This window comes from Heterocephalus glaber, unplaced genomic scaffold (genome assembly GCF_053883595.1).
Source record: "Heterocephalus glaber isolate CG9 unplaced genomic scaffold, H.glaber_assembly_v1.0 deba00001497, whole genome shotgun sequence".
Taxonomy (NCBI): Eukaryota; Metazoa; Chordata; class Mammalia; order Rodentia; family Bathyergidae; genus Heterocephalus; species Heterocephalus glaber.
Genome location: NW_028258320.1, coordinates 5222445 through 5240605, shown reverse-complemented (window position 1 = coordinate 5240605; position 18161 = coordinate 5222445). Strand labels below are relative to the sequence as shown.

The 18161-nt window shown below is 38.5% G+C and overlaps 1 protein-coding gene and 2 pseudogenes across 4 annotated transcripts in view; 1 reads left to right on the top strand and 2 right to left on the bottom strand.

Moving 5' to 3' along the window:
- The window catches only part of Ubr2 (ubiquitin protein ligase E3 component n-recognin 2), a 94299-nt gene that overhangs the window by 60036 nt on the left and 16102 nt on the right, over positions 1 to 18161 (bottom strand). For all 4 annotated transcript variants that reach the window (XM_004846569.3, XM_004846568.4, XM_021259802.2 and 1 more), the window contains exons 3-4: positions 4117 to 4195; positions 2209 to 2322 (exon numbers count right to left, since the gene is read on the bottom strand). In XM_004846569.3, coding sequence (XP_004846626.1) covers positions 2209 to 2322; positions 4117 to 4195 — 193 coding nt within the window. The remainder of the gene's footprint in view (positions 1 to 2208; positions 2323 to 4116; positions 4196 to 18161) is intronic.
- Positions 5468 to 11361, top strand: LOC110349549 (phosphatidylinositol N-acetylglucosaminyltransferase subunit P pseudogene; annotated as a pseudogene).
- LOC147825531 (U2 spliceosomal RNA) lies at positions 5797 to 5944 on the bottom strand (annotated as a pseudogene).

Sequence of the window (18161 nt, the reverse complement as noted above, 5' to 3'; positions counted from 1 at the left end):
AACTCCAATGCTTAATGAATAAATTCAAACATTCTGGAGTGGCTTTCCAGGCTAAAATCTCAAATCAAACCATCTTTCCAGTTTTAACTCCTAACCTCCAATTTGCAGAATAAAAAAAGAATACTTGCTAAGGATGGACATATAATATTAGGTCTAAAGGAGAGCTTGATTTTGACACTTTGAAAGAGGAGAACTCATCAAAGCCAAAAAAACTGCTCTTTGATTTTATAAGAACTACTCAATGGTGTACTTCTGTCTGCAGGATGAGATGTTAACAGGAAGTTTGGACAGGAGGCTTAATGGCAAATAAATCACCAAAGTTCTAGGTTAATATAAAAACATATTACTTTAAACATACATGGTGTTTTTTCATTTATGTGTCTTTCATGTTTTCAGATGGTATCTTTCAGTTAAGGCTGGCAAAAATGTTTCATATAACTTTAACCTTAATGCCTTATCTTAACTCTAAACACTTAATTTAGCTTAATGGCTACCTAGCATTATATTCATTTCTCAAATTAGAAAAGCAGCAGGTTCCCATACCACAGGACTAGTAACCAGCATATTCTTCTAAATACAGTACATACACATACATGTACGCACATACAAAAAATATTTTTAAATACCCAAGATAAATCTAGGTAAACTGACAAATGAAGAAGGTGGAAGGAAAAAAGGACAAAAATTCTAAAGGAGATGGATCTAAGGCTCAAAGAAAGTCTATTCAGTGAGAAGCAGATTTTCAGATTCCTACAGCCATTTTCCCTGTAACTCTTCTCACACAGGCTGCTTAACATGTGAAGTTTTTTGTGTCCCCCCCACCCCGCTTCATTATTTGTGACAACAGCTCTGGAAGTCATTAACATAGTGAAAGCACTTGTGCACAGTGAGAACCAGAGCTGCAACCCCATAAGGACTTAAAAAAAGAGTAGGTATTAATAATAACATGAGCTTGACAGTACAACAAAACAGAAAACAGAACCCAAACTCAGCTTTCTTAGGGACAGTGCCTCACCATACGGTCATTCGCTTTCTTACACTTACACCCCGCGATGCAAAACATGCAGGGACTGAGGAATTATGAAAATCAGGGTTAATAAAAATTTAATGGTTTTGGACACATTACGTTAATTTGTCTTGTAGTTCTACATACAGAGTTCCAATCAAATACAGTTTTTAAAAAATGGAGCTACTCTAAGAGAGGTGGGGAAATCTGGAACCCTGACCATTTCTTCCTGGAACAAATTCCAGAATGCTTGCACGAAACAGATGAAACACAGACCAAACTTATGTTTTCCACAGCACTGAATAATTTCGTACAAATCCTGATCTATCTAAGAGACATCATCTGACACCAAAAGCCTTGGTCATTGTCTTAAAATATTTGAGACCCACAGGGTATGTGCACCAGGAAGGACTATTTTTGTCTACTTGTCCCAAATCTATGTCAGGCTTTCTGAGTACTCTAATGTACCTATCTCCCTGACAATGAAAAGTAGTAAAACCTGAAATAAAGATCTTGACTCACACATCAAATTGTCATAAAAAGCAGAGATTCAAGCATTTAGTGAGAGGACATTATTTCATTACAAATATTTAGAAAAAAACAGTCCAAATGGAACGATTTTTAAAAAATGATTTACAGGTGTAGGGCTAATGTGTACTGAGCTATCCTCTCCATACCCGCTCCCGTCACAAACCCAAGGTTCTGATTTCCTAGATGATTAGGGCTGGTGTCATGCAGAGTAATAAAAAAGAAAGTTATCCTGGCTTACAAAGTCTTATTTACAACACAAATACACAAAAACTAATAATTAAAAAAAATCTTTTCAGTAGTAAATTAGGGCTTAATAAAAGTCTTCAAAAATGCTTAAAATCCCAACCAAGAAAACTGTTTGAATTAAAATTTTAGAATTTCAAAAGCATACCACTCACAATGGTACAGCAGCCACAAAACACAAAGAACTTTCAAAGTAATTAGTTACTGGGGTTTTCTGGTACCGGGGATCAAACTTGGGACCTTGTGCTCTCGAGGTAGGCGTCAGAACTACTGAGTTAAATCCCTAGCCCAGTACTTAGTTACTATTAATAGGACTGTGTGCTTAACCATTTCACACATAATGGAATTTCAATTTCTTAAAATTCTTAAAACTCATCATGAAAACAGCTTTTCCTTCTACTATTTCAACTTTGTGAAAATGCTTTTACCTCCTCTTCTTCAATTTCAGAGGTGTTAAGTTCATGTTTTTGACAGTAAGGACCCTCTTTCCATGCTTCGGTGTCACCACAGTCACAGAAACCGCCACCTCCTGAAGTCGTCATCTTGAAACAAGATTGTTAAGTACCTCGTCAGTAAGTGCTTACTGGGACTGTCAGATAACAAATGAAAAGTACACCATGCGCTGAGGAAGTAACACTCCTCAAGTATTAAACTCTTCTGGAGGGATTAAGTAAAATGCCAAGCTTCTTAATGTTTTAAAGTTCATTTTAAAGAAGTCACAGGTTAATGTAAGTGATTTCAAAACAAGCTACTTGGTGGTGCTGAGTAAACTACAGGGATTTTAAAGAGGATTTGTCTAGTACGTGGCTCCCATAATTAGGAAAGTCAGAGGCTCAGGAGGGCTCCTGACAGCTTTGGCTATGCTGGGATAATGCTGCTGCCCAGCTAGCAGATGGTGATGCTATGACAGATTCAGGTTGTAAAGACCCCTTTAGCTGCTGTCCCACAGAGCAGCCTATTAAGGGGACAGAAAGTAACCAACAGGGACTGTAGAAGTAGTTCACGTTTCTTCTCTAACATTCCCTAAAAAGCTACTCTTAGACAGGACAGATAACAGAGGCTCAGGAAATACAAAGTAGATTGTCTAGTCACAAAAACTTTATACCACCAGTGAGGTTCAAGAATTATTCCTACTTCCTTAAGATACAGCAATGCTTCAAGAAATCTGGCAAGACAGAACCTATTAGCTAATAAGTGGTAGTCTAGAAATTCTGCTTTTCTTAAAATACTATGAGGAAGAGTTTACGAATGAGTGTTAGATACAGCAAATTTTAGAATAAGTACTATTATATTTTGCCTAAAATAGTATTTGTGTATCACATATACTGATATAATTAATGGAATCTCAGCATTTCAGTTACTCCCAGGAATGCACAGGTGTATGCCAAGAAGCAGGACCAGATAGCCATTTGGACAATGACAACCCTACCCTATGGGTTACGTGCTTGCCATTCCTGAACAACAGAACCACTTAAAGGAAACTAGGATTTTCTTACAGGAAACTGGATTGTTACTTTTTTCTCCTTCTTTAAGACAGAGTCTTGCTATGTGGTCCAGGTGTGCCTTGAACTCATAATTAGGCCATAACCTCCCAAGTGCTGGGTTTACAGGCCCGTGGCACCACACTGGGCTGGGATTCTCTTACTAATTTATGAGAATAAAGATTACATACAAAAATATAGAGAGCCAAATTTTGGAGCTGTTTCAGTTCACTTTATCAATGCTTGTATACAGTGAATAAAAACAAACAGGAGAAAAAAATCCTGACTCAGCAGAGTTCATGAATTAAGAAAAGGACTGAAATATTATTTATCATTTTATTTTATGATTAGGTGACAACTGTCCCCTAACTTTGACTCTTCATTTTCCCAGAAAGGAGCCAGAACAGACCTAAGAATAATCTGCCCAAAATACAGTAATAAAACACGTAGATCTTATGTGCTGAGTAGGCCCTTCTCCTAGACTACAGTACAGTATATGCCACTTCTTTAATAAATACTTTAAAATAGCAAAACAAACTAGTTGAAAACCAAATGCAGAGTTGAAGACTGTGTTCTTTCTTGAACTATGTGTTCCAAGAAGAGTGGGTTATTAATTCTGTAAAGCCATCACATGTTTAATGGTGTTTCTTGGGGGTGTGTGTGCTGGTGATACAACCCGCAGCCTGGTGCGTGCTAGGCAAGCACTCTACCACTAAGCTATATCCCTAGTTCCAAAGAACACAGTTTTCAAATCACTCTCATTTTAGTGTTAAACCTTTGGGTTTTAAAAAGAAAGCAAAGGCGTTTAGTATAAAATTCAATTCAGTGTATGGTGATAATTTGGAAGTTACTAACCCTGTATCGATGGTCTCTGTGAATACTTCCCAAAAAGCACTCCATGCATAAAACACAAGTCGGGTCAACTGCACAGTCTCTGTAAAGTTAAAGAAAACAAAATCAGAGCGTCATAAAATAATTACAGTAATTCACAACGGAACATTTCAAATTGGAATCCATCCTATAAAAGCCAGACTATTGGTATTTTTAAAAAAGGAAATATCATTCCCAAGCACCTATCAGATATCTGATCAATAAAATCAGTTTAAGAAATTGGTTTTCAGACAGGATATATGCTAGGGAAGTCTTTCAAAGCCTATATTAGCAGAATGGTAATTTCCCCAAAGATTTGTGGCAATAAAATTATATATTAAAAAACACAGATAGGGCTGGGGATTTAGCTCAGTGGTTCTGCTGCCTGCCTCACAAGCGCAAGGTCCCGAGTTCGATCCCTAGTACCAAAAAAACAAAAACAAACAAAAAACCCACAGACATATATGGAATAGGTATAAAATGTATAAAATTCTTAAGATTTATATTTTAGAGGCTGTGGATTTAGCTCAGTGGAGTCGTGCCTGCCTGGCAAGCACAAGGTCCTGAGTTCGATTGCTGGTACCAGAAAAAAAATTCGTATTTTAGGATTACACATAATTTCCTTCAAACAGGTATTTGAGACCAAGGACCTTCAAAATGACATGGACACACTCCCAGAAGAGCAAGATGTCAACTGGGATGCAAGAAGACCGTATCAGAACCTGTAATTACATTTAAATTTTAACCACAAGGGGAAATTTAACATTGTGTGCATTCAGTAGGTAGATTGCTACAGGTCTCCTCACGGGGTATGTCTGGTCCTAACATAATACAAGTGGGTCTATGACACAGTCAGGGAGAGCAGGAATCCCATGTTGACAGGCTGACAGGGGTGCTCTCAGCTGTTGCAACAGGTAGTGTAAGATAAATACAGGCTGGTTTCCAATCCCAGTTTCTGATACAGAGCTCCATAAATTCTCAAAGATTGGGGTGTTTGGAGAATCTTTTGCTACTACTTGGGTCTTTGACCCCACAAAGCTCTAATCCTTTGGAATTTTCTGGATGACAGAAGAACCTTTTGTTCTAATAAGACGACAGGTAGCTTGGGGCTCCTGGGTAGCCTCAGGATGAGGACTGGTTGCCAGGGAAGCCAATTATGTACTTAAAGGGCTGAAACTTTAGGCTCTATCACCTTACCTCTAGGGAAGGGAGAGGGGCTGCAGGCTGAGTGCGGACAGCAAGGGCCAATGATACAATCAATCATGCCCATCGATGATCATAAAGCCACTGTAAAAACCCAGCAAGGCCGACACAGAGGTTCCAGATTGCCGAACACATGGAGGTATGTGGAGACAGCCAGAGAAAGCACGGAAGCACTTTGCCCCTGGCCTATTCATCTTTTCATCAGCCTGTTCATCTGTATCCTCTGAAATATATTTCACAGTAAATGGGTAAACTTACAAGAGTGTCCCTGAGTTCTGGTCTAGTAATTAAATCAAACCTGAGAGGTGGTCTGGGAATCCTCAATTCACAGCTGGTCAGGAATATTGGTGACAACCTACTACCTGTGATTGGCATCTGAAGCAGAGGGCAGCCCTTAACCTGTGGTATCCGACACTATTTCCAGGTAGGCAGTGTGTTAGGCATGAATCAAATAGGACCTTCAGATGGTGTCCACTGGAGACTTACAAGTGCACGTGTTTGTGTGCATGTGAAAACCCCCGCATATCTGCTATCAGAAGTGTTCTGCTGCTGAATGTTGTAACCAGAATAATTTCTACACTTGATCTTAGCCAAAAGGCCGAGAAGCGATCAGAATAATTTCTCTATAGCACTGCACACTTGGATTTCCTCCACTGCCTTTCTACCACTAAGAATGCTGCAACGAGTGTCCCTGTAAATGCTCTCACAAGGATCTGTCTGTGATTACATTCACATACAAATTCAAGAGTAGAACCCCTGGTCCTATACATTAAGGCCCTTATTCTGAAGGCCAGGCTAGCTGTAAAGACACAAAAATAAAAATAAAAACTGAAAAATCTGTTGCATTTCCTTGGTGATGTCACATACTACAGAGCTGGGCAATTGACAGTGCGTAATACCATTAACTGTAGACCTTGTCCAACTCCACTGGTCCTTCCACTGAGGCTCTTTATCCGTCCAGGGTCCAACACAGGGCTCCACACTGCATTAGTGACAGCGCCTCGGTCTTTGGTTAACTTTTATGACCATGACTTTTGAACTATATATATATATATATATATATTTTTTTTTTTTTGGTACCAGGGATTGAACTCAGGACCTTGTACTTGCGAGGCAGGCAGCAGAACCACTGAGCTAAATCCCCGGCCCCCTTCTGAACAATATTGGTCAATAATTTTGCAGCTGTCTTACAACTGGGATTTGACGTTTTTATGCTTGGATTGAGTTACACATTTTTGGCAAGACTCTCACAGAAGGGACGCTCTGTCCTCAGTGTGTCAGGACAGAGGTGTGTGTTGTTGATGTGCTACGTCTCATTACTGGGGAGGTTAATTGTGCTCATATACTGTCTGCTGAATTTCTTCTCAGTGGGTCACTATTATTCTTTTTGTAATTAAGTATACTGAGGAAGACACTTGTTCTTTGAGGATGAATAGCTTGCTTATCCTCACCCCATTCCAGTTTTTGTCTCCATGGATGGGTCTTGCCCACAATTGTTATTTGACAGGTGATTTCCAATTTTCCTCCATCCTGCTTTATTAGAATTCTTCAGAAAGACAGAGCTATGGAAAGCCTCTTCTGGAAATTTCTTACTGTCTGGAACCAGATTTACTGTGCATTTTTCCTGTCTTGGCCCTGGAATCAATCACTTTGCCATATAGCTCGGCTCCCTTTTACTCGACAATGGTATTTGGAAACCCGTATATGAACATTAGGTATGCCATGGGGGATAAAGGCAGGGTTAACCACATCAGAGCCCTTTCAGCAGCAGAGCCAGGAAATACATATGCACACAGCTTTTTTTTCGGTACCAGGGATCGAAGTCAGGTCCTTGCGCTTGTGAGGCAGACGGTGGCACCACTGAGCTAAATCCCCGGCCCCCAACACAGCTTATTTTTACCCTTTCTTTTCTTCTTAGCACATATTTTAAAGTTATTTACTTCCTTCTAAATGTTCCTTTATCTATGTCTCAAAACTTTCAATATGCAATGTTTTCATTTGGTTATTTCTAAATTTCCTTAGTGATTTTCTTTTTACCTAGGAGTTATTTAGCAATGTTAGCTTTCAAAAAAGCTTTATTTAATCTACTTTTTGGTTATACTTTCCTAATTTTACTGCATTAAAAATAATAGAACAATCAGTATGATTGAGCCTCTAATTTAATAGCCTTTAATTTCCTTTGATGCCAAATATGCAGGATACTTCTTTTAAAGATCAAGATTTAAGTCATATACTATAAAATTCATTCTTAGTGGCTCTTAATATATATACACAAGGTTACAAAGTCATCTAATTCCAGAATATTTTCATCATCCTCAAAAGAAACTCTATACCCATCAGCGATAATAACTCCTTCCTTCTTCCTCACTCCCATCCCTGGCCACTATACACCTTTTTCTTTCTTTTTTTGGAACCGGGGATTGAACTCAGGTCCTTGCGCAGCAGGTGACAAAATCACTGAGCTAAATCCCCAGCCCACACCTTTTTATTTCTATGGACTTGCTGGACATCTAAATGAAATCAAACAATATAGGATTTTTTGTAACTAGCTTCTATCTCTTAGTGCAATGTGGACATGGTTCATCTGTTGTTGTAGCAGGCATCAGTATTCTATTCCCCTTTATGGCTGAATAATAACGTTTTACCATGTGGATAATGTTTACAGATTCACCACTTCATGGACAGTAGGGCTGTTTCCATCTCTTGGCAACTGTGAATAATTCTTTACATACAAGTTTTTGAACATCTGTTTTCAAGTCTTTTCGGTCTACTGCCAGCAGTGAAATCCCCAAGACATAAGGTAATTCTATGGCTAACATTTTAAGGAACTGCCAAACTGGTTACCAAAACAGCCGCAGCATTTTTACATTCCCATAAGCAATGTATGAAGGGTTCCAATTTTTTGACATCTTTGTCAACTACTGCCTTAAAAAAAAAAAGCCATCCTAATTGGTTTTGATTTATATTCCTAATGACTAACGATGTGCTTATTGGTCATATTTGGAGAAATGCTCATTCAAATCACTTGCCCATTTTAAAATTTGTTGCTTTTCTTGTTGCATTGTAAGAATTCCTTGTAATACTCTGGATACTAGTCTCTTACTAGATATACAATTTGCAAATTTATTATTATTTATTGAGGGTGGTCTTCTCACTTTTTTTTTTTTTTAAATTTCAGCACTGGAGATTGAACCCTGGGCCTCTGCACTGAGCTATATACCCAATCCTTTTCTTATCTTTAGATCAGGACTTGCTAAGTAGCTAAATTGCCCAAGCTGAGCTTGAACTTTTGATTCTCTTGTGTCAGTCTCCCAGGGTGCTGGGATTACAGGATGCAACACCACACCTGGCTTCATTTCCTTTTTTTCATTTTCTTAATAGTATCCTTTGAGGCATAAAAAATTTTAATTTTAATGAAATCCAATTTATTTTGTTTTACTCTTATGGCTACTTGTGCCTTAATGTGTGTGTGTGCGCGCGAATGTGTCAATGTGTACAGCAACAGAAATGAAGTGTCCCTGAGATTGCAGGGCTTCATCCAAAGCAGTCATTTCCAAGCGCTCCCAAACGCACATCCCTCTTATTAAAGTGTTTTGGGCACATAATAGCTGTACATAAATATATTCATAGGACATATATACTGTTTAAAAAGATAGGTTATATACATGTACCACTGTACCAATTAGAGGCTCTCAATTATACCACTATGTAACCAGAGTGCCAGAAATAGAAAATATATCTGAAGACTAGTAACTTGAAATTTTCCAAATTTGTTGAAAGACATTAAACTAACAGATCCACGAACAGATCAACAGAACCCCAAGAGGTTGAATATAAAGAACATACAGGTAGACACATCATAATCAAGCTGTTATTATCCAAATATAAAGAAAACAGTCTTTAAGACAGCTAGAGAAAACCAACACACTTCATACACAGGAACATAAACATGCCGACAGCCAACATCAATAGAAACAACGGGGACAAAACACTGGAATGAGGCTTTGTAAACATTAAAGAGGAAAAAAATGAAAATCAACAAAAACAAAACCGGTAACAGTCAATCCAGGATTTAATATTCAGAAAGTATCCCTCAAAAAATGAATGTAAATAGATAATCTGCCCACGGCTTTATTTATTAAAGAAATAGAGTTAGCTGGGTGTGGTAATGCACACCTGTGTCCCAGCACTCTGGGAAGCTGAGGCAGGAGGACTGCAACTTAGCAACTTAGGGAGACTGTCTCAAAATAAAAATAAAACAAAAAAGGGCTGGGGATGTAGCTCAGTGGGAAAGACCTGGATTCAATCCCCAGTACTATGTGGAAAGAAAAGAGTCAATAATTAGTAATCTTCCAAAACAAAGCACCAGACCTAGAAGGGTTCATTGGTGAATTCTACCAAGTGCTTAAGGAAGAAATTATACTGAGTCTCCATAGTCTCTTCCAGAAGACAGGAGCAGAGAGAACACTTCTTAACTCACCGTGTTTCGCCAGCACCACCCTAATGGCAAAGACATTACAAGAAAACTACAGATCAATTTCTCTCATGAACATTTTATTTTTTTGTGGCACTGGATCAAACTCAGAGGTGCTCTACCACTGAGCTACAGCCACATGTTATTTTTTATTTTGAGACAACACCTCACTAAGTTGTACAGCCTGGCCTTGAACTTGTGATTCTCCTAACTCAGCCTCCTGAGTAGTTGCAATTAGAGTACTGCTGCTATATCCAGCAAATATTAGCAAACCCAACAATGTTCTAAAAGAATTACATTCTATGACCAACTGGGATTTACCCCAAATACACCCCTCTGGTATAACATGTGAAAACCATGCAATCCACCACATTGACAGGATAAACAAGAAAAATCACACAATTAAATCAGTAGGTACAGAAAAAGTATACAACAAAAAGCGACTTCTAAGAACTCTCAGCCAAAGAGGAACATACAGAGACTTATTCAATGAAGAACAGCTTCAAACAACCCACAGCTAACATCATACTTAGGGGAAGTATGATGGGAAACTTGAATTTATGTTAATGAGGGGACCTAGGGTAGGTTCCTAGGTAGCCTCTGGCTGGGGCCAGTTACCAAAAAGACCTAGTGCTTAGAGGGCTGGAACTTTCAGTCCCACCCACTAAAATTTGGGGAAGGGGCTGGGTGGGGCTGGAGTCTAAGATCTACAAAACCTTCAAACAAAATCTATGCAGTTCCAGGTTGCTGAACATGTGGAGGTGCTAGGAGGGTGCCATGCCCACAGAAGGCATGGAATACCTTGGCCTGTGGATCTCGTCCATCTGGCTGTTCACTTGTTGCTTTTATAATAAACTGGAAAATGTATTTCCTTGAGTTCTATGAACTATTCTAGCAAATCAAACCCAAGGAGGGATTTGTAGAACCCCTATTCACAGCCAGTGAGAAGTCTAGGTGAGAGACAACTCCCAGTTGAGGTAGCTGTGGAGTCAGTCAGAAGGGGCTCAAGGGCCCTGGGTGGATATACATAGGGCCCAAGATTGTCTAAGGCCACAGGGAAAATGGTGGAAAATTCACCGTTGCATTGTCAGAAAGAGCAATTTATGGCTTTGTTCTTTTTTTTTTTGGTACCGGGGATCGAACTTGGGACCTTGCGTTTGTGAGACAGGCGGCGGAACCACTGAGCTAAATCCCCAGCCCAGCTCTGTTCATTTCATAAGCTCTCAATTTACTTCCTACTTTATCCTGTGTGGGCTTTTATTCCGGAATCTTGGCTACACTCCTTAGGCTTAAACTACTCGCCTCAAAAATATCAGGTAGTTGCATTACCTGTCTACCTCCTTACTACTGTAGTAATCAGTTAAGTATACTTGTTTGGAATTAACATGATAAGCATGTCTCCACTCAACTCCATTCATACAATCACAGATAACTACTAAAAATCAACACTGTAAGAAATACCAAGAGGCCACCCCAGTATGAAGCAATATACCTATTAGTGAAGAAACCAAATGTTCTTTCTTGAAGCCAAAGGGCTTTATAATAAAGAGTGAGTTGTATGTAAACACTAACACTGAGCATTTATTTGTAAGTTTTTGACAGAACAATTTGAGCATAATTACAGTGACTATCTCTCTCATTAATACCCAGTTGGTCTTCTTTTAGACTAAATTTAATTAAATATTGTAAATACTTTCAAAAAAGAGAAGAAGCCTAGGTGACACTGTCAGAAGCCAGAGAATTAACTTACACATCTAGTGTCAGAAGCAATGTATGAGTGTATTTTTCCCAGAAACAGGTTAAAAAGAGAAAAGAAATGGATTAAAACAAAAACATTTTCACATAACAAAAACACAGAATTCATAACCATGCTGGAAGGAATTGAAATCAGATGGTAACTGGTATTCCTAGCAGGAGTTGGCAAACAATGGCCCTTAGATTCTTTTTGTACAATCTGTAAACCAAGAATGTTTTTCACATTTTCTTTTTAAGAGTTACGGAAAAAATATTAAGAATAAAAAAGAAGATACAATACAAACTGCTTTTTGCCTGCAATGCCTAATATATTTACTGCTTAGATCTTTATATAAAAAAAATGTGTTGGGTCGGGGATTTAGCTCAGTGGTTCCAGTGCCTGCCTCGCAACCACAAGGTCCCGAGTTCGATCCCTGGTACCAAAAAAACAAAAACCAAAAAACAAAAACACAAAGCTAAAATTTTGATTAATCCAAAAGAAGACGTAACACTGGGGACAAACGAAGAAGTAACACAGGCAAGTAAAAAACAGCAAAACAGTAGACTTAAGTCAATACATACACTAATAATTACTGTAACTATATCATTAATTATATTCACTATCTTTTTGCATTGAATATACCTTTCTTTTCAAATGCACATGAATGTTCAGGAATGACCATACTGCTGAGCTATAAAACAACTATCGGTAAATTTAAGGACTGAAAGCTTATAGCACATGTTAATTGCAAATCAGACACACTACCTAACAAAGCCTCAAATAATGGCCAATAAATACATGAAGAAATGTTCAACATTGCTATAAGAGAAATGCAAAGTAAAGCAACTCTTCTTACCCCAGAAAGAATGGCCATTATCGAGAAATCAAATACAGATATTCCTTGTTTAACAACCTACTCATTTAATGACTACTCAGGCTTATGACCAAGGCACACTGACTGGACTTATGACCAATCTTTTTTTGGTACACTTCTGTACATCTTGATAGACCCTCAATGTCTTTTGTTGTACAGTATACCTTATTTATACAGTAAATGACTGTACTGTGTATTACTGCAGTTTTATGTTCCATTATATATTACAGTATTGCATGAAAGAGTTATGCAAATAAAAGCAAAATCAAATTGGAGTTTCCTTTGACTATTTCTTTGTTCTGAATCCTTTTTTTTGGTACCAGGGATGGAACTCGGGACCTTGCACTTGCGAGGCAGGCGCTGGAACCACTGAGCTAAATCCCTGGCCCTGTTCTGAATCTTGTAATGTACATACTATATACAATTCCTCATTTAGCCACCAATGCAGTTAACAACCTAGTTGTAGGAACTAAATCAGGAGCTTATTGTATTTTAGGCACATTCACTAAGTAGTTGTGCAAATAAACACAGGATTCATGAAGATAAATGTTTGCCTGTTTTGATGCGAAGAGAGTGATTTGGAGCCCGGTCTAATGGACCTGTTGGTCACATATGATACAGGCAGAGCAGCTGTCCCAAAGGGCCAGAAAAATTTATCAGTGCACTCTTTTTATTGGGCTCACTTCTAAGGACTGTTTGCATCCAAAAGTTCCTCAGGTGATACTAAAACTGATTCATTTGGAGTTAAATAAATTCTCAGAAACAAACTTTAGAAGAGATGTCATCTTTGAAACTTTTGGATATGGAGAAATGCCTTATGTGGGTACACATATTTTCTCAAGGGTTCCGAATCACAGGAAACAATTGAACAATTAATTTTCACTGTTGTTCTTAGCTCTGTGATTGTTTTATGTGTTTAATTTTTGTCTTACACTTCTGGCTAGTAAGCTCCTTTACTATGACCTTTATGTCTTTCTCTCCTCCAAGGTATTTATTAGAGGGAGACAGAGCAGTGGCTCCATGAATGCCAGTTTCACTGTCAAGGATATTGGGGTATTTCTGATGATTTTTACAGTCATGGTTCTGTGATATTTTGGTTTCATTGGTCCCTTGCAGTGATCTGTAGAAGCTCTTCATTAATAAGCCAGCACTGCACATTCAAAACACAGCTTCCAGCAGTATCAACTGTGTGATCAATGTAACCATGAAGAATTCATGGAAGCCACTAAGATGCCAGGAAAGGGCATATGAGGAAATACAGGAATAAATGCTTTGTTGATTTGCTAAAGATCATATCTCGATTGCATCTGTTTTGAAATCATGATTATTGATGAGCACTTTCTTTATCATTGCTGTAGCGTAAGATATCCTGGGTTTTCTAAGTAATTTTCATCCCCCTTTTCTGACATGTAAGGGATGATGTTACCCGAACCCAGCTGATGTGATGATTTATTGGTGGCTGCTGAATTTTATTTTAAAGGTCTTTGGAGAGCAGGTGTTCTTAAATCATTTTCTTTTAACTATTCTGATAAATGATGTCTAATACAGATATTTCTTGTTTAACTACTTACCTGTTTAATGACCGTTTGGACTTATGATTGAGGCATCTGTGTCTGCAATAACAAATGCTAGCGAGGATATGGGGAAAAAGGAATCCCTCTACATTGCTGGTGGGAATGCAAACTAGTACATCCACTATGGAACTCAGTATTAGAGATTCCTCAAAATACTAAAACTAGAAATTCCATTTGACCCAGATATTCCCCTTTTAGGTACCGGTATCTTCCTGAAAGAGTTAAAGTCATCATATAACAGTGATTCATGCATAACCATGTTTACAGCAGCACAATTCATAATAGCTAAATCTTGGAAGGAGCCTACATGTCCATCAACAGATGAATGGATAAAAAAAATGTGGTACTTACACATAACACAGTGCTACTCTGCCATAAAGACAAATTTGAGTTATTTGTAGGAAAATGGATACACATCGAGACCATAATGTTAAGTGAAATAAATCAAACACAAGCTTAAATATCTCATGGTTTCTCTTATATGAGAAGCCCAATTTATAAATAAAGAGTAAAATAAAAGATAACAGCAAGTAGGGAGACAGATCTTTTTCAAATGGAGAAGTGACCTAGAGATGGAGGAAGGGAAAGAGAGGGGAGGGAAGGGGGATGAAGAAAAAAATTAAGGGCTGGGCATGGTGGTGCATGCCTGTGATTCCAGCACTCAGGAGGCTGAGACAGGAAGACTGAGGCCAGCCTGAACTGCATAGCAAGTTCCTGTCTGCAAAAAAAAAGGAATTAAGATGTGTGATGTACATGTATCAACTCTACACAAGGAATATAAACATCATGTACTGCAAACACATACAAGAAAGAGAGAGAGAAAGAGACCCCAACACTTAAAAGAGTAAATACAGACTAACAATCCCCAGTATTTTAACATGTTGTATATTTTAAAGTGAAAAGGTCATAGAAGCTTTATTCACAATAATACCAAACTGGTGCAGAATTAAAAAAAAAAAATCACAAATCTCCAACCAAGAACATCAGACCCATTTTATTTTATTTTATTTTTTCCTGGTACCAGTAATTGAACTCAGGACCTTGTGCTTGCCAGGCCACTGAGCTACATCCCTGGCCCCAGACCTATTTTATTTTAGACAATAAGAGAAACCTAAATTATCTAGGAGCTATCAATTACCCCTACCCCACTCTTCCAATAAACTGAAGGCCACAGTGATAACAAACAGCACTGAACTACTTCCTAGTATTTATCTTGAAAAATTCTGAAAGCGGACCAAAAAAGTGTATACAAATGTGCATGTAATGTTCTTTTTCAGCATTGTTCCTTAAGGAGAAAAACATCCTAGAAATTCCTCACTTTCGATTTCATAAAGAGGTCAACCAAATAACTTATAGCCTGTCCTATGAAAACAGCTATAAAGAATGAGTTAGATTTTTATTACTGACATGGAAGTACCTATAACACAAATTGTTAAATGAAAAAAGGCTATAATTACAATATATATAGTATCACTTCATGTATTATGTCCATAATTAGGAATAACTGATTTTTTAAAACTAACACAACACTGACTCCAATCTCTGGACTACTCATGTTACAAAAAAACCAGAACTCTTTGAGAGAAACGGATCAAGACTTCAAGATTTCTAAAAAGTGAGCAACTGAAGAGCCAACTCTTTGTTCTGGAAGTGAGTGGGTCTGTCCCAGCAGAACTCTGTATTTCCAGACACAAAGGAAGGGCTCTCTCTGTACCCCTCTACTTAAGATATTGCTCACGGCCCAGTAATTTACCTGACAAGTATTTGGGTTAAAACAAATTACATATATGTAATACTTTATACTTTGTTACATGCTTTTATATAGATTTCTTCATTTTATCCTAATGATCCAGGAAGGAAAAACAACTAAAAATGCAAAAAAAAAAAAAAAAAAAAAAAATCATTGCTAAAGATTCCAATGCTTACCTACATTTAAGCTCATGGCTCTTCCAGACACATAAGGGAACTATGCCTCTTTCCCACCCTGTTTGCAGCTGACCCGGCCTCAGGATGGGTTCTGTGTGACTGGATGTGGGCGTGAACTCATTGACCAGCCCGAGCATTTACATGCTGGCCAGGATCCCCTTCCTTCTGCTTTTGCTAGCACTGTGGGCTCAGAAAGTGGAGCCGCCAGTTGGTGTGAAGCAACTTCTTGGACCAGCATCTCCTCCACTCATCTGAATTGGTCACATGGTTTGAATAATACACAGATTTTGGGTATTTAAAGTCTATAAAATTGCAGGGTTTATTATTTTTAGCATAACCTTGCCTATCATGACCAACAGAATCACTTAAAATAAATAAAATGTATGCAAAACTGTTTAAAAGTTGGTAATGCATTATGAAGTACTATCTGGAAACACTGGGTGAGAATATTCTTAGCCGGACATCATGGTGCACACCTGTAACCCCAGCACTGTAAGAGACTGAGGGGGTGGATCAAAATAAAGCTCAGCCTAGCAACTGAGTACCTTAGTGAGACCCTGTCTCAAAATTTTAAAAAAGGCTGGGGATGTAGCTCTGTACAAAGGTCTTGAGTTCAATCCTCACTACAGTAAGTAACTAAACAAAAATTTAAAATATATATTTAGGAATATATATTTCTAAATTATGGCAGCATAAGCCTCCAACTTCTGGTTATCTATAACATTCATGTAGTAAGTCTTCAAATGATTAAAAAAAGAATGTTTTTAAGTTATACAAAGAAAACAATAGAACTCCACTTCTCTGTATCTAACAGAAGTGTTAAACTTTAAGCCACACTCTAAAGAATGACTTCATATTCTACTGTTTTATTCTTAATGGTTATGAAATGTCAAAATACACAGTTAAGATCAAGGGCCGGGGATTAAGCTCAGTGGTTCTGCTGCCTTCCTCACAAGTGGAAGGTCCTGAGTTCGATGCCTGGTACCCAAAAAAAAAAAAAAGTCAAGGCTGATGTTTGGGCCAGGGATTTAGCTCAATGGTTCTGCCGCTTGCCTTGCAAACACAAGGACCCAAGTTCAATCCCCGGTACCAAAAAAAAAAGATCAAAACCAACACTAGATTTTGCATTGGGAAACCATCCTTTTAGTGGTAAGAAGCGAGCCCTAAGTTTGACTCTTTTCCTAATAGAAAATGGAGTACAGATACCTAAAAAGTAGCTTACTGCCTTCAAACACACAAATAGCTTTTTATGACACTAGAGTCCACAGCAAAATAATCTATGAGCAAATAACTCAGCGCAGGAAAACCTACTCCCTCCACAAATCCTTTCCTAAATACCATACATAAAAGGCCCTTGAGATCACTTTCTAAAGAAACCCTCCACACTATAGACATCCTGTGGGTGTAGTTTGAGCTTTTTTTTCTTTTGGTACTGGGGATCAAACTCAGGACCTTGCGCTTGTGAGGCAGGCACTGGGACCACTGGGCTAAATCTGGCCCAGGGCGTAGTTTGGGAACTTCTCTGTAATTCCAAAGACCGTATTTAGTCCTAAATGACAGACTCCGTGTCACTTACCAGGGCACTGGGCTCCTGGGAAGACTAACTCTCGATATGAAATGTCCTTTCCTCACACTGCACATGAACATTTACTAGGACTTTACTGTGTACCAAGTACTGCGTAAAGCACTGCACAAAGGATCTAATTTACCCTCTCGATTACAGTATAATGATGAGAACTTGGCTTGCCACTGTCCCTGGCTTCTGGGAGACAGCCTCTAAATCCTTGCAGTTTCCCGTGTGATAGGGCTGTCTTGACATTCAAATAGCCCACACCCTACAACCAATAGTTTCTGCGCACCAGGTAGATAACAGGGTGGGGCTGGACCCACCATGTGATCAGAGAGGATCCAGACTTCCAGCCACATATTAGCCAAGCCTGGGAAGGAAAGGGGGCTGGAGATTTAATTGTACTGGCAGTATCTTAATCAACCTGCCTAGGTAGTAAAATACCAATAAAAACTCTGGACACCAAGGCGTGGGTGAGATTCCCCAGTTGCCAGTATCTTGTGGGTATTGTCACATATGAATGTGCTAGGACAGTGTGTCCCAGAGGACAATGGAAACTTCCCTTTTGGAGCTCCTGCCATATGTGTCTGTCCCTTTGGCTGGTTCTGATTTGTGTTCTATTCCTCACATAGAATTTTACCCTAAGTATAGCATTTCCCTGAGGTCTGTGCCTCGTT